This window comes from Labrus bergylta, chromosome 6 (genome assembly GCF_963930695.1).
Source record: "Labrus bergylta chromosome 6, fLabBer1.1, whole genome shotgun sequence".
Lineage (NCBI taxonomy): Eukaryota > Metazoa > Chordata > Actinopteri > Labriformes > Labridae > Labrus > Labrus bergylta.
Window position 1 is genome coordinate 24,904,691 of NC_089200.1, and position 21,374 is coordinate 24,926,064.

Consider the following 21,374-nt stretch of genomic DNA (forward strand, 5'->3'; position numbering starts at 1 on the left):
AGAAAAGATACTATGGTGGGCTTGATTTTAATTTCCTCTCTTTCCCCAATTCAATTATTGAATTATTATAATGTGTCTTCAAGTGTTAACCCCAGGTATAATGTGTTTGGTGTATTTGAAGTCACCCATGGCAGTATAGATGGATGGACGGATAGATTGATCAATGAATTAAATGATTGATGAATGGATAAATGTATAGATGGATAGATAGGTAGATACTTTATTGACCCCAATTGAAATTCAAGAATTGGTGATATGTTGAGCAGTTATTTTAATGTAAACCAATGATATAATTAATCACATCGTAGGAGGTAGAAATTATATTTTCATCATGCACCAAGCTCACTCTTCTTTAAAGGATGAAGTTTGTGGTATTTATTATTATTTTTCTTGAGGAATAACAGACCCCCTGAAGAGCACTTCAATTAAAAAAATATTTGTTTTTCCAATCAAATTTAAAACAGCAGTAATTCAAAAGCTGTTACAGAGATTGCAAAAGTTTTCTTTAATAACTCAAAGAATATTTGTTGATAATGAGTTTTAAATGAGTCGTCGTTGAATTAAAAAGTGTATAATAAAATTGATAATATCCTGCTTTTTTCAGACAACTCACGATTGTGTTTAGTTAAATTATTTAATGCAGCAGCAGCAGAACAGAGTTTGTGTTTGGTCGAGACTCGGACCTCATCCCTCATCACAGTTTAAATTTACATGCAGAAACTTGAGGAGTGATGGGATGATATTCTCCCCCTGTCAGAGCCTGCAGGTGGATGCTGGGGTGGTGGTGGGCTGAGCGGTAGTGCAGTACTGGTGCAGGTCAGAGCTGGCAATGACAGAGCAGAGGGAGAGACCGGAAATCTTACATCTTAAATAGACCGCTAACTGGAAGGAGGTGTTGTCAGGTGATTTTTGATAACGATGCTTGTTAAGTGAAATCAGTGCAGCTTGAGTTGTCTGCCTGAACCAGCTCAAGTCTACATATTTTAGTGAAATCGAAGCGAGATCCCGTCTTCATGGCTCTAATTTGTCCATTGTTTCTGTGTCCTGGGAGAACAGCTGTTACTTAGATGTTGGCAATTACTTTTAGATTGGTTGAACAGTCCTGTTTTCTGTCATCATTGGGTCCAGCTTCAGGATCAGAACGATCTTTGAGTTTGAAGGCTCATTCTCTGTCCCTTGGTGCGCCAACATCTTCTTCTTCAGGGGAACACACACTGGTGTTCATTCTGCAATTGTTAAGCTGTGTCATATAATTACTTTACAAAGTAAAAGGAACTGAGAGAAACAAAAGAAGACCAGCTTGGTTATTTTTTAAAGGCCCCTCATTTGTACATTATTGCCCTCTGTTTTCACAACGTGGTAGACAGACATAAAGACAGCAGGGCAGTGAGACAAGACCAGAGAGTAGGGAATATAATGACACAAAGAGAAATAACAAGGACAAACAAAACACAGAGAGAGAACTGGAGATCAAATTTAGCCGTGTGGCCATAATGATTTTGTTCCCGTTGGCTGACACATTAGTGATCAAGGCGGACACAGACACAGTTAAAGAAGACAGCACATATGTTTCACGATGCCATTATTATAGTTTTATAATTTAATATGCTTTGAGGTACTATGTTTTTCTACTCAATCTACCCAACTCTTTGAGGCAGATGGCCATCCACCATGAGTCTGGTTTTGGTATTGCTTGAAGTTTCTATTTGTCTATATGGTTTTTCCTTGTGTAAAAAATAACTGTAAAGCTATACAGATCCGACTTTGGCAGATGTTTGTGTGACTCAGCTTCACAACAGGACACAGAACCTTAGAACTTAAAGGTCAGATCATTTTCTACAAGTTTTAAATCAATTTCAGAGCTCCACAAAACATGTCTGTGAAGTTTCTTGTTCTAAATCCACTCTGATCCTATATTTGATCATGCCTATAAACCCCTCTATTTCAGCCCTGATCAGAACAGGCTGTTTCTGTGTCTGTAGCTTTAAATGTAAATGAGCTGTGTCTGACCACACCCCTCTTTGAAAGTGGTTGGGCGTGGACCTTACCCTCGCACCATAAACAGCACCATACCCTATTGTTTACGGTGAAGCGGAAGACTCAGAGGGCAGAACAAACACCGAGCTGTGGGAGTGTCACCCACCAGGGGGAGGGGTCCCTGCCCTTTGTGATGTCATAAAAAGAAAATCTCCAAACGGCACAAACATTTACTGAAAAGTGGAGCAAGCAAAAGATGGAGAGGATGGACTTATTTGGGGGTTTTATAGACAGACTAGGGACTCATGTAAATGTTAGAAAACAATGGTAAATCTTATTCTGCATAATGAGAGTCCTTTCTCCTATCGTGGTGGTGAATAATAAGAATAATAAACTTTATTTATATAGCAACTTTCCAAAACAAGGGTTTCAAAGTGCTTTACAGGATAAAACAGTGAATGGTGATTAATGCAGGTGTTACCTGTTGATATAGATCAGTGGTTCATGTACCTTTTCTGCCATGCACCCTTGAGTGGTAAAAGAAATTCATTAACGTTTATTTGTTAAAATAAAATAACATTTTAATGCCAAAATGAACATTTGTAATCATAATGTTTCATTTTATCTAGATAACCTCGCTAGCATCAGAGTATTATTCCTCTATTTATGTCACCACATTCATTTCAGACATATTCCTCGTGTTCACCATGTGCGGCGTTTGACTTGCTGACTGGTTTATGTTCTTCTCAGCAGTTCATGTGTCCGTGATGACAAAGAGCAGCGTGTCATTTCTTTCTTTCCAGCCTCGCTGTAAAACCACTTGCAGCCACTTTTATGGACTCATTAACAAAGCCACGGAACAATCAATGAAAACAGCTTCCTTTTCAGCGCTCTCACTGCCTCTCGCTCTCGTTGTCTGTCTGCTATTATTCTGCCAGCGCCGGCTCCCTTTTGTTTGTGTACATATCATTTTTTTGTGTGCCGTTGTCGATAAGCGGTCACTTGTTAAGAAATATGGTTGCTCGGAGGAGGGGTATGGGCGCTTCTGTCTGCGCGTATTGCTGTTTGGGGGCTGGGAGGATTGAGCTGATGACTGTCAGCTTCCCCACCATGTGTGGTTTGACTCAAGAGAGACACTGCGCCTCTGATTACTTAGTCTAACTCAACAGATGTTTCACAGGGAAAAATGGGGATTTCTGCTTGGGAGTCTAAGCTGGCAGATGGAATACTCAAATTGTTTGCTCTCCTAATGCTTCACCTTCACTCCCACATTTTGCCACTTGCTCATAAGGCCTCGGAGAAAATAACATCAGCAGATGCAAATTGTCATATCCGTGGGTTTAAAGTGAACAAATAGACCAGCCAAGAAAAACATCCACATATTCAGTCTGTTAAACGACATAACAGGAGAAAATGTCTGCCAGCATTAAAATATATTTACATATTATTACATGGAAATGGTTTGGATGTAGTTTCACACTTTTATATCCAAGGCAAGCAGCATTTTATGCCAAGTCAAAGTTCTTTGTTTTCGGTTTGATGATGAAAAAACATAATATCAAATGTGTTAGTCTTGAGGTAAACTACTGCATTCATAAAGAAAAAATAATGGGGGAGTCAAGTGATGCTTGCCAGTAACCATTGGTTAGAGAATTGTATTTCTTATACTTAAAGCCTCCTAAATCCCTTCATTGTCAGACGCTGGTAGACAGACCTCGATTCATGAAGCACTTTTATAAACTAGGACCTCAGCTGTTGCCGTCTTCCAGGAATAAACACTATCTCGTTTTTAATCCTTGTGCAGCTCATTAAATAACTTAACTTAAGTTCTTGCATATTAAATACCTAAATAGCTCTTTAAGCAGATGATACCATTGTGTACTTATCTACTGATCCTTCAATATTATACTCTCTACATTTAAACAACCTTCCTCTTTTTACACTGAACGGTGGCAATGTTGAGTGATTTGGTTTATCATTCATGTTTAAACACCTTGTGGAAAATTCAATCACAATTTGTGAACACAAACAGATCCAGCTTCTCGCTTACGTGTAGGAACAGTATTGTTAAAGCCGGTATTTATAGGTATAATCTACAGACATGCTTCTAAATATTTTGAAACTTGATAATTGGAGATCCCCATGACACTTAATCTCTAAATTCCTTACTGGCTGTTTACCATCTCATATGACATTGATGCTGAACTGGACCACCGCCCACTTTCAGACTATCTCTACTAACTGTCCAATGCTTCATGCATTTCTGTATCTCAGCATTGTTGCCAACGAAGGAATCATTTGCCCTTGTGTTTGTTGCTATACTTTCTGTCTGTTTGTTTTCCCACATGTGTGATTATGTGCTGTGCCCTGTTTCATTTTGTTTGTCTGTGTCATGGTTGAACTTTTAACTTCTCTTCAAAGGACACGCGATCTGCCATCTGCACGCACTAGACAACATTGTTTTTATATTTTTCTAGATTTTTGGGCTGTTTTGGCTTAGTGGTAAAGTGGGTTGTCTCAAACACAAGGTTGGGGGTTCCATCCAAAGCTCCTGCAGCCACATTTTGAATTGTCCTTGAGCAAGACGTGTGATTGCATGATTGAGGTTGATAGGTAGCTGGGCACTTTAGGTAGCAGCCTCCGTCATCAGTTTATGACTGTCCCACAGTCCAAAAACATGCCCATTAGGTCAATTGGTGATCGTAAAATTGCTCGTAGGTGTGAATGTGAGTGTGGCAGGTTGTCTGTCTCTATATGTCAGCCCTGTGATTGACTTACGACCAGTCCAGGGTGTAACCCCACCTCCCACCAAATGACAGCTGGGATCGGCTCCAGACCCCTGTGACCACTAACAGGAAAAAGCAGTATAGCTATGGATGGATGGTTAAAGCTTTTTGCAGCTGAACTTCCTTTGCCTCAAACCAATGTGAACAACCACAAATTAATAATTGTCGATTTAAAATAAATAAAAACAAAAAAAAGTGTTTGTCATCATCGTCGTAAACTCAAAGGAAATTGAGGGTATTAAACTGTGCGTGGTGTTCAGGTTTGGGTTTCTCCGCCAATGTTGGGGGTCTGATTGTACCTCGGCTTTTCAATCAACACAGTCATAATATTTTAATTAAGAACACTTACCAGAACTTTATTTCAAAACATGCAGTGTAAACACCACATATGCTTATTATTCACCATGATAATCCATGTGGCATCATACTGTACATTTTCCAATTCTGACCGCCCTCTGTGTTTGAAACAGTTGTTAAAATTTGTGTCAATGAACAGAACAAATGGGTATCTTCCTCGGGTTTCCTGGTTTGACATGATCCATAGGGACCATTTAGGATGCTTCAGTTTGCTAAAAGTAAAAGAGGTTTAGTGGGCAATTCTTCCGTGTCCCTGAACAAAAAAGAAAATCTGCTGACTTTTCAAGGCGGTTTTTACCCTCTAGCATCAACATTACAGCGAACATTATTTTACGTGATGCTGTTTCTCATCGTCGTAATAAAAGGAAGCTATTAATTTAGCCAATCTATCTGTTGAGTTTGGATACATTAAATCAATTCACGTGACCAAGCAAAAGTAAAAATACATTGGGTTTATTCTAGTTTTCATGATTTTCTTTTTACCGATTGTGCTGATGTATAGATTCTGCAGCTTTCTGCAAGATTATTGGTTTTCTTGTGTGCGTGCATTTGTTGTGTGTGTGTGTGTGTGTGTGTGTGTGTGTGTGTGTGTGTGTGTGTGTGTGTGTGTGTGTGTGTGTGCGTGCGTGTGCGCTTATATGTTTTTGAAAGATGATTGGAGCAGCAGCCTGAGAGAAAAGAAACAGGAAATTAAATGACTTGCAGTTTTTTTGCAACACATGGGTGTTCATATATCAGCAGGTATGAAACTCTGTGTGAGGCTGTTGGTTTACAAAAAAAAGAGGATTTATTGGGTCTTTTCTCCAACTTTATTTATTTGAAAACTGTTGGAGGAAGATCTGTGGCTGCTTCAACAACCGCACCCCATCTCTCCTAATAATGTGCGTATCTGTGTAAATCCATTCACCGACATTTGAGATTTATAACCAGATTAGTGATGGTGATGGAGAGAGACACAAACAGATGGTCTTAGGGAGAAAAAAAGAGTATAATGAAGCTGTAAGCATGGACTGGTATAATTGCATTCTTCTTTATTTATTATGCATTTGACACACTACAAACAACATTTGACGACATTAACACCACCATATTGTATCTGACAGAATGCTAAGTATAGCTTCTGGATATATGCGCTAAAACATGACATCCACAAAGCACACCTTCACAAAGTGTCCTCACTGTATTTTATCCCACGTTTCTATCACTTGCAGCTTCCCTCCCTCTCTCTCTCGTACCTGTTTGCTGTTTATCTCACAGCAGTGCTAAACCTCGGCCGAGTTAAGAAGAAGCACACAGGGACTCAGCTGTGTCGCACACACTGACACTGATATAGACGTGTAATCCTGGATTCCCCAGCCAAAGAAGTCAAAATCCGGCCTTATACTTCCGAAGTGCATGTTTTTTAGGCTTCTTGAAGGTGTTAGTATGTGAAGCGAAGGAGCCTATTGCCTACCATGCAGCGATGTGTGGTTGCATTATGCAGCTGAGTCCATTATAAAGTCGAGTTTCCCTTCTAACGCTCCTGTGAGGAGGTTTTTGCTGGATCTCAAAAAAGACTGAATTTAATGCCAATTTCTTGCTACAAAAGCAAAAAAAAAGACCACAAGCGAAGAGATTGACTATTTCATACTTTTTAATGCCTACAGAATAACCGCTTCCACAGGATATGTGTCAGAAAAGACGATCAACAGCAAACAAAACAGCTGGTATTAACATTTTACTCAGCAAATAATCACAATAAGTGAAAGCCTATTTGACTGTTAAAACTCAACTTTAATTATAAAGGACTTCACAGATAGCATATTTGATCCAAAGTGCTGAACAGTGCAGATAATAATAATAATCATAGTATTAATGCATTTTATTTATGGGCGCCTTTCACATCACTCAATGTCACTTTACAGACACAGCAGTAAAACAGGAAGTAAAAAAAAAAAAAAAGAACACAATCAACTACACAAAAACAAAAGCAGCAATAGTAAGAAGGGTGTGGTCAGACAGAATAGGCTAATCTAAAAAAGTGTGTTTTGAGCTGTGATTTGAAGGTGGGGAGAGAGTTAATGTCACGGGTTGTTTGTGGGAGAAAGTTCCAGAGCTGCACGGCTAATAGCGCTAGACACCATTGATGAGAGGCGGGCAGGAGGTGTGGTGAGGAGCATTAGAGGAGGCAGAACGGAGGGTACGGGAGGGTGTGTAGGTGTGAAGGAAATCAGAAAGGTATGGAAGTGCGAGGTTATGGAGAGTGTTTTAAAGTCAATGTGATATTTGACAGGGAGCCGGTGGAGTTCTTGAAGGACAGGAGTGATGTGATCTATGGAGGGGGTTCTGGTGATGAGCCGGACAGCTGAGCTCTGGACCAGTTGGAGTTTATGGAGAAGCTTGAGAGGTGGACCAGAGAGGAGAGAGTTGCAGTAGTCTATACAGTAGGCAACCAGGGTATTGACAAGGAATGGCGGTGCTGAGAGACGGGCGGAGATGGTTGATGTTGCGCAGGTGGAAATGTTCATTGATCATGTGAAATATTTTATTGATGTAAGCTTCAAAGGATAGAGTGCTGTCAAGGATGACACAAAGGCTTTTTACTTGAGGGGGAGGGAGGGACTGTGGATAACATAGAGGAAAAACAAAGCATAAGAAATAGGAAATCCCACTGAAAGCCAACAGATCAGCGGGTCGAACCGTGCACCTCCGCTGATTCCTTGTGGAATTTAGGGTCTCTATTCAATCAAACCAACACAGCCCATCGGTTATTCTCTAAACTGTACACCAGCGTTTTTGGGTGTGTGGGTGATTTTGACGCATCGAGGGAGAATTTATCTTGTATAAGTGACGCTGCTAGCTCCGTTAGCGTGGGCCAGGTATCCTAGGATGCTTTGAGCAGCAAAATGAATGGGGGGGGGGGGGGGGCGATTTTTGTTGGGCACATCAAAACGTGAGCTGCCACGCCCACACAGTGCTGAGTAAGGATCTAAGCTGCAAAATAAGCCGATTTTGAACGGGGTTTTCTCATAGTTCTGAATGTTTATTTTCACTCAGATTTTTGTAGAATCTTAATGGTTTTTAGTATTTCAAGTCAGGTTTCAGGCTTTAAGACAAAACTCATGTAAACATATCAACAGAAACATTGTTATGAGCCAAAATGACGCCACATCTTTGATAACAAAGTAGAAGCGAGGAATACTTGCAACTTTTGCAGGTGGATTCTTCCATTTTCCCTTTGTACACCTCAATTTGTGTCTGGATGCTTTTTGTTCTGATGTCGATAAACAGCAGCGCTTTAAACAGGAAGCATTATCAGAGCACGCCGCTATCCCAAACAACAGTAAACAAGAGTGAACGCAGAGCAGCAGTGTTCGAGAGGGGGAGGACAATTATGTTTGACTCAAACAAACCTTGTGTGAAAAGAGTCTTATTATAGGTGTGTGGGTTCACGCTGCATGTCTAATCAGTGCGGGGTTGAGTCACACCTGTGTGTTTCTGCCAAGTGCACTGTTTGTCATTTCTGTTTTTGGAGCTCTGGGATACAAGGCATGCCAAGTCTATTCATTTGTACCTGTATAGTGAAATCTGTCTCTTCAGTGTGTTTTGTTTTTTTTGTACAGTAATGTGGTGCAGCAGTGTTGCTCATTAAAACCACTTCTCCTCTAACTTCAAACAGAATTACAACACTTGATAATCACTGAAGAATCGAGGTCTTCACACGTAAACACAGCAGGTAGACCGGGAGGTAGCATGAAGTCAGAAGGATGTTCTTATTACTTTGAAATCTTTGTTTTAAATATTATTTTTCAAACCCCCAGTTGTTGTTTTATTTTTGTATTTTTTCATTAATTATATTTGATTTGAAACTGGTATGATATGATACGATATGATACATTAGGATACAATTATATGATATCCAGATGGATTACCTGAGCATGCATGTATGCTGAGGAAAGAGAGACAGAGGACAGAAAAACACAGAAAGTGTATTGCTATGAGCATTAACAAAGGATTGGAGCTGTATAAGCCAAATGAAAATATGGGCATAGTCTCTTGCCTTGATCATGATAGCTGGAGAAGGAGTTGACAGATCTATAAACTTAGGGATGGGTTAGCTGCACATTTCAAACCCAAATATCCCTGCTGTATCAATACATTTTTAGGTAACACAAAATAGGAAGGAAAAAAAGAAACATCCGTCATAGTCGACACATTTAAAACCCTGCTGAATGTGCAATTATGCCCGAGCTAAGATTGATGACATGATGCCGTTTGTCATGGCAACACAACAGGCTTTCAGACTTGTGATGTTTCCACTTTCTCAGCAATCAGAAACAAATGATAGTCAAGGCTAATGAAGGAAATACTTCTTCCTGTTAATCAAGCTCAATCACAGGCTGATGAGGGTCGTGTAGCCGCACGGTCGAACATTATCGATCGGAGTTCAAGCAGATAACGATGACTTCAATGCTGGGATACTTATACCTGTGTGTCACCCTGAATAACTGCAGTGTACAACAATGTAATACACCAAAGCCAGGCAATATTTGAATTTTAATGTCAATGTTCAAAGGCCACTCTGAAGATCATTGTTGAAGTGAGTCATCTTTACTCCAAATAATTTTTATGGAGTCCAGAAATAGGGGTTAAAAAAGTGAAAACTAAGGATTTTAACTTACAATATGTAGAATTTTATTATAATTTTTACATTCAAATATCTAAATTAATTAAAATTAGACGAAACCTATTTTATTTTTATTTTTTTGTTGATTACTTAAATTACCTCGAATATTTCCAAAAGTTATCAAAGCCAGAGAAATCATTAATTTTATATTTGTAACATGAAAGAAACAACATGTTTATGGTTGCCTTGGAAACACCAGATGTTACGTCAAAGACCGCTACATAAGCAAGCGTGAACTGCTACTGAAAGCTGCCGTATTGTTGCTGTATCTGCTGCTACAGCAAATGGACTATATTTCTTTTCTAGTCTTCTGACTACTCAAAGCACTTTTACACCACAGGTCACACCTACACATTCACACACTGATAGCAGAGGCTGCTTTGTAGTGAGACCTTCAGAAGTAACTAATCTCATTCATACACATTAATACGCCACCGACGATGCAGCGGGAGTAATTCAGGGTTTAGTGTTTTGCCCAAGGACTCATCAGACATGTTGCTGCAGGAGCTGGGGATTGAACCCCCGACCCTTCCGTACGGGCGACTCTACAAACTGACCACAGACACCCCAAAAACGTCACTAATAAAAACGCCATGTAAATTATTCTTGGATACACTAGCTTAGCGGTAAAAATGTTCTCTTCCTCCGGACTGTTTCGCCCCGGTTGTCTTGACTACGGTCAACTTGGAGTGCATTTTAAACTGGGTGAAAGATGGAGTAGCAGTGAGATCACTCCCATGATTCCCCGCCAGCCTCGACGTCATCTTTTGTTCTTGTTTTGAATGAGAGCCCCCTGGTTGTGGAATTTACATACTGCAAATTTAAGAGTGTTACAGTAACTATGAAATAGTATAAGAAAACAAGTTATTTTTGAATTAAACTAAAAATAGAAGCCGCAAATACTTCATATTCTGCAATTTCACTTTCCATGGACCCCAGTTGGATTAGTCTTTTTGTATGTCTCCCCCCTTTATATTATTGTGTTTCTGATAGCTCCAGTTTGCATGTGGAGCACGCTGAACAACACTCTCTCACACTCAGAGGAAGTAGGACCGTAAGCTTTTCATCACACCCTCTGGTTTGATCTTTATCTCCGCCTGTCTTCTCCCACTCTTTCTTCTCATTATGGTTCTCCTGCTGCTAATTTTTTCATCCCCACCTGCCACTCATATCTCACCCCTCTGTCTCAGATGTGAGGGGGTGTGTGTGTTTGCATTAGAATAAGGTGTCTATAGAGGAATATATACAAACTACTTTTAACCCATAGCTCGTATGTATGTGTGTATCTCAGTGTATGCGTACAGTATGTGTGTAAATACGTCATATCTCCCTCAAGGTTTCTCAGCTTATTGAGGTGTTTGTGTGTGAGGACTAGTGTTTTTATTTTAGCGAACTAGACAACTTGTCATGTGTGTGTGTGTGTGTGTGTGTGTGTGTGTGTGTGTGTGTGTGTGTGCGTGTGCGTGAGCGTGTGTGCAGGTAAATAGGATTTCCTCAGTGTATGAAATCTGAAGGTGAGCTCATCCAGGTGGAACATTGACTTCTAAGCAGTGTGAAATAAAAAAACAGATACAAAAACACACACTTGGGATAACAAGCCTTCATGTTCCACATTCACACAGAAATACACACAAACACACCTACACACACACATACACACACACACACATACACTTCCATACATTTCCACCTGATGATATGTACTGTCTGCTCCATAAAGGGAAAATGTCACTTGCTGTCTTGTCTGCACATGTTTTTTTCCACCAGACCTTATCTGCATATTTATGTTTTACCACTAGTGCAATGTGTTCCCTGTCCTATACTTGGCAAACAGAATTGACCCTTTCCTCAGTTGATATAATGTTGCTTTGCCGTGCACAAATTTTGAGACTTATCTTACAACATTAGGGCCATACTTAAATGGTATATGTTGCATCTTCTCAAGTGAATCAAGGGGATTTCAAACCTCCTTATTCCTATTGCAAAAAAAGTACAAAAAGAAACTATACGGTTTCTTTCTTTATCCTTGGTGTGTTGTGGGTGAAACATGAAACAAACCAATCAGGTTTTCATCTCCCATTCCCTTTCAAAGCCAGACATGCTGCATCTGGAACATCACCAAATATACAGCAGATTTGAGCAATTTCTTTCAAAACAGACCAGACATTGGCTCATGTAACTTTGTTCCTTCCCAGTGTTCCCATGTACTGTACATACACTGCAGAAACACTGCGACGCACAGATTTTAAAGTTATATCTGCTGCATCTATCCCTCTGCAGCGGGAACACTAAGTGCATCTCCACTTAAAAAAGAAGAGACACTGTGCACACTTTTGCCAGAGGCACAGCAGCGTGACTTGATTATTCAAATCTCCAGACATGCCAAAGAGATCTGTCAGAGTGTACTATTAAATAAGTTGTGTTTGGTTAACATCAAAGGAAGGTACGCCGTAAATCTTTTGATTTGGATTTCATTAATGCTGCAAGAACATGAGCAAGGCTAATGCACACTGGACATCAGTAATCATATTGGTGTGTTCATATTGGTAGTTTTTGCTAATGTACAGTATGTATACGCTGTATTTGTAGCACATCTAATGTACATGCATGTGTACCAGAGAGCTCACATCAGAGAGAGCTTGGTGTCAGTCTCGGGTATGTGGTGGGCCTTTATCTGCAGTTTTTTTGCCCTCACTTGCAAAAGTGATAATCCAACGGCTACGGATGACATAATGATTAGCATGTCCATGGTCATTAGAACGGCCACACAACGCATATGATGGCAGAAGACCGGGATATGAAAAGCCTGTTTTCTTTCAGTCAATCTAATCAACAACTCCATTTAAAGGTCTAAGAGCAGGAACAGTATTATCACAGTGCATTGTAGCAGCACTTCAGGGCCTCGCTATGTATGTAACAAGTGGTATGTAAGTGGCTTTTCAGTCCACTCATGTACAGTATTTGTTACCATCTGACTCATGCTCCCTAAAAGTAATTTAACGCTGGGGCTTTGATTTTTTTCTTTTTGCATCAATAACACAATAAATAATTGCCATGCTTGTAATGCAGACACAACACATCTCCACATGCCTCCTCTTATAGGTATAGGTATAATTTGTGTCTTCCAGAGTAGATGTCCAGATGTTGCAATTGAGCACCCGAGTCTTAAAACCCAAACAAAGCTTTTCCCCTCACCCACCCCTCCTCTCCCTTAGTGTTCTGATCGAGTGGAGCCATCTCTACGACTGATCTCCATTCAGATAAGCAGACCAAAGCTGGTTTGGTTCTCGTGCTTTTGTAGTATCTTAAACTAATTTAAGTATTTTCTTCAATTTGAAAAGTCTGTAGCTTCTCCTTGAATTGTACTCTTGCGACCAATCTCCACCGTTATGCCTCTACCTACAATGTGTCAGAGTGGGCGGAGCTGCCTTTGTTCCCTGGTGTGTTGTCAGGGATAAGAGGTTGGATATAGGGAGGGGTTCACGTAAATAAAACATGTGTGAGCCTCTGAGCGAAACATTATCAAGCTGAAGGAAAAGCCGTCCCATTCTGTGTGAACACAGGGCTGAGAACAACAAACCAAGATGGAGTTTGACTTCACTCTTATAGAAAATGCATTACTCACCTATACATATATATATATAGATATATATATATATATAGATAAATAGATAGATACATTAGATACCTGCTATACTAATGTTTGACTATTTGCATAATATACCTTCAAGACCAACAAACCCAACTGATGGTCATATAGGGCGCAGGTACATCCGTGAAATACACAACATCAGCACTGGCCATAAAAATAACCACTGTATCAGTTGGAAAGTAGCCATGACAGTTGTGCTTCACTGTGGATCCCTTTGCACAGCAGTGAAATAGGGCCAGATGCTTTAGTATGAAGAGAATGAGGAGAAAATTGCAGATGACAGAGGGAGAAAAATATATTTTTTCACCCTGTAGGAGAATACTTGTGGTCTCTATCAGAACATGTTTTTCACCGCATCAAGGAAAGTGTGTCACATACAGTATCATATTGTGTTGCATTACTTTCAGCCTATAGCTCTCACCAGAAGTGTTGTAGTCAAAGTGCAGTAGCTTGGATGATAAAAGGATAACACAAACTGTTTTAAAATGCAAAATAAAGGAGTTTCAAGCACAGAGTAAGAAGTGTGATTTATCCTGATTAACTATTGAAATTCAACGTTAATGCCATTAAAAACCATGAACATTTTTTTTTTATTGATCGTAGACGTTTGGCTGTGTAATAGTCTATGGTTCAGTTCAGGTTTTGGGCTATGGGTTAGGAGAAGAGGGTACTTTGGGACTTTTATTATAGGTCTGTAACTGGGCTTAAGTTCCTTGATTGGAGGTCTGGCGAGTTTCACACCCATCTACAGCATTGACCTTTTCCCCCTGATTTCCTGCTTTGTTCCATAAAAGGTCAAACCACTTCCTACACCTGCACTGAGCGTTTGGCATTTACAACATAATCACATCACAATATCCAGTTTATGCTGAATGCCTCTAGCTTATACGTGGTATTGCCGCTGGCAGTGTGCATCCAAGTCTGTGGCTCGCTCCCAGAATAATCCCCACTCCTGAGCACCGAGTGTCTCTGGAGGGCACTCCTCGTTAAGGGCTGGGTATTGAATTAAACTGTCACACTCCACCACAACCACCAAACATCTGTCCCCATGCATACTGATACACCTTGCTTGTTTAGCTTGTCGAGCAACGTTGCCGACTGTCATGTGCTATGAATAGACGCCATGTTCCTCTTTAATTGACTGATGTGTGTGCAGATGGGTTTGACAGAAAATGCCCTTCTGCTTCTTGTTTTGATCTTCTGAAATGAAAGTGAAAATAAGCAATAATAAATTAAGAGATGTAATTTGTTCTTATTATTGTGTTTTTTTCTTCTGTGTTGCAGGGAACCACTTTGAACTGGACGACACTCCTGCTACCACTGCACTGCTACTCCTGCCTCTGCTGCTGAACATGGCGGTCCGCTCGCCTTGGATTTATGGAAAGCCTCGTTACTGACTGGCATGTCTACCTTCTGAGAAGTGGGACTTGAAGATGGTATCTTTACAGTGCTATTCATCATTGCAGTGGTTGTTGACAGGACCCTTTTGAAGAATATACTTCCATTTGGTGAGGAATATTTTTCCCAGATTTGCCTCACAAGCTTAAGGGAACTGATGGCTTATTCATTTCCACCGGATGGTTTGCACTGCCAGAATTTTAAAAAGGATCATTAGTATCCTCGACCCCCCCCCGTCTGCTCCGGAGTTATCGACCTGCTTATGTCTCTGGGTGAATGGGATTTTAGTGTGATTGTGTGTCTGTGTTTGCATCTGCATGGCGTAAGTAAGAAATAGAAAATAAGATTTTTTTTTTACTTGGAAAGGACAAGACAGGACGCAAACAAGTCGCAGAGAAGGAGTAGCAGCTATGTGCCAGTGGAGGCACCATTTGAGGACTGGGTGTTCGCTTCTTCAGACGACAAAGAACAGGAGCAGGGTGATGGAATACTTTGGCTCCTTTGGCGCTTGCCAGTGGGTGTCCTCTCTACTATGGTTGGGGCTGCTGTTGCTGCAGGCGTGTCCGGCTGCCGTGTTGGCTCAGAAACTTGACGAGAATGACCCAGTGGTCACCACCGTCTATGGCAGGCTGCGCGGCGTTAAGAAGGAGCTCAACAATGAGATCCTGGGCCCTGTCGTGCAGTTTCTGGGGGTTCCTTATGCTGCCCCTCCAACAGGCGAGCGCCGCTTTCAACCACCTGAGCCACCAGTGTCCTGGCCGGAGATCCGCAATGCCACACACTTTGCCCCGGTGTGCCCTCAGAGCATTGTGGAGGGCCGCCTGCCGGATGTGATGCTGCCAGTGTGGTTCACAAACAGCATCGATGTGGTGACTTCATACGTCCAGGACCAGAGCGAGGACTGCCTCTATCTTAACATCTATGTGCCCACTGAGGATGGTGAGTTAGCCTGCGGGCCCTGGGCAGGATGATTGTAAGGGGGGGGAAGGGGGGGCAGGGTAGAGGGAAATGAGCCCACATCCTTCTGGTAGAGAGAGGAGTGTGTCGTCGGGGTGTGTTTTATTTATGTGAGAGTGTTTTTCTGTCTCTGTCCCTGTCTATGTGTAAATAGAGGGAAAGCATGACCTTGTGCATGTTTAATGTGCATGACACTGCTTATAGTACATGAGTGTGTGTGATAGTGGATCTGTGAAAGAGAAAATGTTGTGCATGTGAGTGCGAGTGGCCTCCATTCAGGCTAATCTATCCCCTTCTAATCCCACTCCATAGCTGTCGCCATCTCCTTCCATTTTCCATCCTTTTTAAACTCTCCTCCTCCACATCCTTGTAGATTCTCTCTTCTCCTCTTATCCTCTTTCGTTTCCCTCTTTTCCCTCGATCACTTGGTTTTCTCTCGCCCTCTCTCCTCACTCAAGTCCATAGCTCATTTTAGCCTATTGTGATCCACCACGATGGCTACAGTTCATTAAACAAGACAGTCGTTGTCAAGATCATCACCGATTGATTTGGTCGACTGGCTGAATGACTGGCTGGCAGACTGATAGACTGAATACTGCACTGATTGAGCTGGTGTGATTCATTCTTTCCCTCTGTCTTCATGTCTCTTCTTTCCTTCCTCTCTAGTCTCTTTTCAGTCAATCACCTGTAGTGTGTTTGAATTAATGTGTGTGTGTGTGTGTGTGTGTGCATGCCAGCTCCTGTGTGCGTTGTGCGTCCAGGGGCTCCATGTTATTCTTTAGTCTTTTATTCATTTTACAGTCAAAAGAATATCCAAGGAATGTGCCAGGAAACCGGGCAAGAAAATATGTAGACAAGGAGGTATGTATGATCTGACCGAAACTTATACAATGCAACAGAAAGAGGAAACAGCCTGAAAATACAAGGAACATTAGAAGAAATGTTTGGTGCAGAAGAGAGCCATGGTGACATCAAGGTCTATGAATTATTCAGGTCTTAACTCTGGGATTCTGCAGGGTTTTTTAGAATGATTAACAAAAAGGACCTTTTACAATCCATCTAGAAGGGTCTTTGAGCCCGCATTTAAAAAAAAAAACAATGTCCAAAAACCCAAACAGTCCTAAGAGAGATCTGAAAGGACTAGATACCCTGCAGATAGCTGCCGCTTTATGCAACTTAAACCCTGATTTGGCAAAATAACTTGTAGACCTTGTGATGGTGGGATAATTGGTGAGATAGTGTTGCACCACACTCGCTGGCTCATTGATTGTGCTTCCAATGGTCAGCAAGATTGGGCGCTTTGATTGGCTGCCAGATGAGGGGTCAAAAGGCATATAGTAATGATAGCTGATGTGGGAGAAGATAACAGCATATTAGATCAGGCTCACTGTTCCAAACACACACCCACACACACACACACACACACACACACACACACACACACACACACACACACGAACACACAGTGATGTAGTTGTATGCAGTGTTAAACAAGATGAGTTCAGGCTGGACCTTGACTGTGTAATCTCCATTAAAAGGAAGCAGAGTTGTGTTCAGGTTGGCTCGGGCCACTGTATCAAGCACTGTTTCATCAAGATAATGCCCTCCTTCTCCTCCTACTCTCTGTCTTTCTCTGCCTGTCTCTCAGCCTATCCCTCTTTGTGTTTGTGTGTGTGTGTGTGTGTGTATGTGTGTGTGTGTGTGTGTGTGTGTGTGTGTGTGTGTGTGATAGAGAGAGAGACAGATGCTGACAGTGTCCTTGATAAGGTCTGGGTGTTAATGTCATTGTCTTGGCAGCAGCCTGTATTATCACTTAGCGTACATTCCTGCTCTTCTTCTTACACCGATATAAGCTCGTACCTCGCTGCTCCTCCTCATCTCCTTCCCTGTCTTCCTCTCCTCATCAGTGTTGCACTCCCAGATACACAGAGGAGAGATGCTTTTTAAACTGGGAGATTATGAGCTTACTTGTTAGTCACACAGCACTGAGAGTCTTAATTACAAAACCAAGACCCAGACAATATGCTGTGGATTTTTCTTTTTGCAGAAAAGGGAGATTAGGTTCATAAATCAATGTTTCACGAGAATGAAAATGATGGATCTGTTGCTGTGTAACGGTACAAGACGGCTTCCTTGGTGTCTGGCTTGTGTTTGCATCAGGTGGGTTTAAGAAAAGTTAATTGATTCTTTCAAAATGTCAAGGAACTGTTCTCTTAATGTTATATAAACAGTAGTACTGCTCCAAAAGTGTAGCACTTAATTAGGGAACGCTCGGTGCAGTTTGTCTGTTTTTTAGACCGTAGTCTGGGATAACTTACCGAAAGCAAACAATTACTTTAAATATATCTAAGTGCAAGATTTTGCTGGAGTGTTTTTTATTAAAAACTGCTATGTCCGACAAATTATTTTGTTTCACTTGTAACTAAATAAACCTAGAAGCTCAATATAATCATTATAGAAGGTTAACATATTAAAGGACCAGAGTAAGAGAAACACAAAGACTGTAAATGCTCTTACAGGAGTAAGGAGTATGAAGGTGATGTGCCCATATAGGCAATGATCCTCACAGTTTTCTGGCACACATTAATCAAACTGCTAAAGATTCAATGTTTGACATTAGTGAATGAGATGAGTAAAAAAAAAAAATGTTTGAAGTTGGGTTGTATAAGGTGTATTAGCCACAGATGGTGCTGGTCAGCTCGGCCCGTCAGCGCCACAACACTGAAGCTAGGCTATACATCGCTGCAGACGAAGCCATTTGTAGCACGTAATTAAGCTAAATTTAAGAATAACATTTGAAAAAATGTCGGGATAAGTGTTTACGCTATGTAGGGCTAATTCTGAGCATGGCAACAAGCTGCTTTTTGTCTTGGCTTTTGTTTCCCCAAACAACCCAACACATCAACAATCAACATCATCTCGTCAACACGCACCTATGAGGACTTTTTAGCTGAAACAGCAAAAACACTTTTACATCTACAGGACAAGGTCAGCAAAGAGTTAAGTTAAGACTTTTTGTCCACAGGGCACACCAAAATTTGAATAGCTTTAAATAAAAGTCCACATACATTCTGTCATGTTCATCCTATGGTCTCTTAGTTTGCTTCTTGTATGGTGTTTTTGGCTCCTATGAGGCGTACGGTGAAGTGTTATGATCTGTACAGTGTCGAGTGGGAAATTTGAAGTGTGTGGAAATGAATTCCTGGTTAATCTGCTCTGTCGTGTTGCATTGGGATACTGGGAAAATAAAGGTTTTCTTTGCTCACTGTGGGTCAGGAATGGTTTCTTTTGTCACTTCTTTTGGGGAGGGGTTCCAGATGCAAGTCCAGTTGTAAGTAAGGTGATAAAGTGTTGGAGGTGTTAGTTTTCCTTAGCTGGAGTGGTGAGTTTGAGATTGTTGCATTGTTTGTATTCCTTATAAAGTACCTCATATTCTTGTATCAAGCCCAGAGAGCGCTGAGTTGCGGAATGAGTTGGATTGGACTTGTGTAAATCAGTGTACTTCTGGTGATGAAAGACACAACAGAAAACTCAAAGTACTTGGTCTTCCCCCATCCCCCAGTGAGTTGGATTGGCAGCACATTTGGTGTTGAGTGTTGAGAAACAGTCTTGGTGTCAATTATGATGGAGAGTCTGTCTTCTAATACAGTTTTTAATACTCATTGATAAAATGCTCATGGTTATCCAGGTTGGTCGATTTCAAGGTGGCTGCGATCTTGGATCTTGCAACGGTCTCATTGCATCTTGTGGTCACATACAGAACATAATTGAATAAGATGGGTTTCTAGTTGTCTCACAATCCTTCATTGCATTTGCCCCAAGAGTATAAATCAGTGAAAGTAACATGTTCAGTGAATCCAGCATTCTTTAGATTTAAAGAGACAGAACCCATTTTCGGTGGATGCTTTCCAAAGTTCAGCCATTACCAGTAAGAGAGTACAACGTGTACTCTTTGGTGAACGGTGTGAGTGGGCATGCCATGGTGAGTGGGTTTTTCACGGATGTGAGCAGCCACACTGACTCATTTGGTAGCAGGGTTCGGTTGGAAAAAATAGGCAGCGGGGAGGAAAATGAATCATGATCAATCAATTGAACTGTGTTCTGTCTTTTCACACTCAGTGCAGCAACACTACAGATGTTGTGTGAGTATCGGAACAGGAGTGTGTATTATTTGTTAGAAATAAAGAATTCTATGAAGGGAAACAGGTGTCCTTGAGCTGGAAGTGCAGAATCGTAATGAGTGAATGTGTGGAAGTTTAGAATCCTTGGGGAGGAAACTATGCAACCAATGTCCCCGAAAACTTTAAGATCCAAATGTATGCATTCTTAAAGGGCCACAACCAGCAGTGGGAGACTTATGCAAATTCTATTCATGACTTATTTTGATGTCTAAGGACATTGGTTTTTCTTCAACGTACCTGTGCACAGTAACCAAGCTAGAGTCAATTGAAGTGAGTGTTTGAGCAAGGCACGAGGAAACAAACGAGAGTAGGATCAGCCAGAGAAGGCTGACGACAAAGTAACAAGAGCAAAAAAGGACAAACACAAAGTGAGTACAGTTTTCAAAGAACCAAACAGAAGATCAGCGGTGAATGTGACTGACGTAGAGTGTAAGTACTCTCGGGCTCAGCTCTTTGTCTCTATTCAGGACTATTGTACCGTCTTTTGCCATGCTGGTTCAAAGAAGTCTTCTGTGGTTGAAAGTAGTGTCTTTGATGTGTCTTGGACAGAGTACGGTCATTAAGTTATCACATGCTGGGATAGCGGTCTCTGTAATGAGATCAGACCAAGCAGCGCTGCGGTTGGTCGTCTCTCTCCCTGCAGCCTGCATTCACAACTCATTTTTTAAATCGCAGTAAATGCAACAGAGACACACAGAGGACACACTGTTACTTTTTAACTATTTTTCATCAGTAATCAAACGGGTGCTTTAAAGATGAAAAAAATGAGATCTTTGCCATGAGCATATGAGTGGAAATCATTCCTGCAAATGTAAAACTTTTGTAGATCCCACGTTTCAGATTAGGGCGATAACTGAACTCCTAAATGGTGTGGGAAATAATAAGGAAAAAAGACTGAGGGAGCTATAACTTGTTGAATGACATATTTTTAACAATGGGTGCATTTTAAAGGCCTTTGGATTTAATGTTGTTAAATTATTCACTTTATGGTTTGTAATGGTTTGTATCCCTGAAGTTGTTCTGTTTCACTGCATCTATACCAAATAGCAATAGATATTTTTAAACTATACCGACTCCTTTGTGTAGGCTCTCAGTAGAGCTGCTTGTGAATTGATTGACAGGCGATTGATTTAGAAACTATCCTGAGAGTAAATTATCTCTCCAGCCAGAGGGATCTGCTGCTTTGGGCTTCTCCAATATGACGATTTGGATTGTTTGTCCAAAAAGGAACACTGACATGAAGAACAACTCTTTGAAAATGTGAATGGCATGTTTTCCTTTTTTTCTGATATGATCTACAGAAAACAATCTTGGGGTGCTGGTGGCGCAGTGGTTAGTGCGCACGTCAGTTTGGAGGCTGTAGTCTTCCAAGTGGTTCAAATCCGACTTGTGGCACCTCT

The 21,374-nt window shown here is 41.0% G+C and overlaps 1 protein-coding gene across 1 annotated transcript in view; it reads left to right on the plus strand.

Annotated features, from left to right (window-relative positions):
- The window catches only part of LOC109999240 (neuroligin-1-like), a 166,441-nt gene that overhangs the window by 23,706 nt on the left and 121,361 nt on the right, over window positions 1–21,374 (plus strand). The window contains exon 2 of the mRNA XM_020654246.2: window positions 14,723–15,775. Within this exon, the coding sequence (XP_020509902.2) occupies window positions 15,247–15,775 (529 nt within the window). The 5' untranslated portion in view covers window positions 14,723–15,246. The remainder of the gene's footprint in view (window positions 1–14,722; window positions 15,776–21,374) is intronic.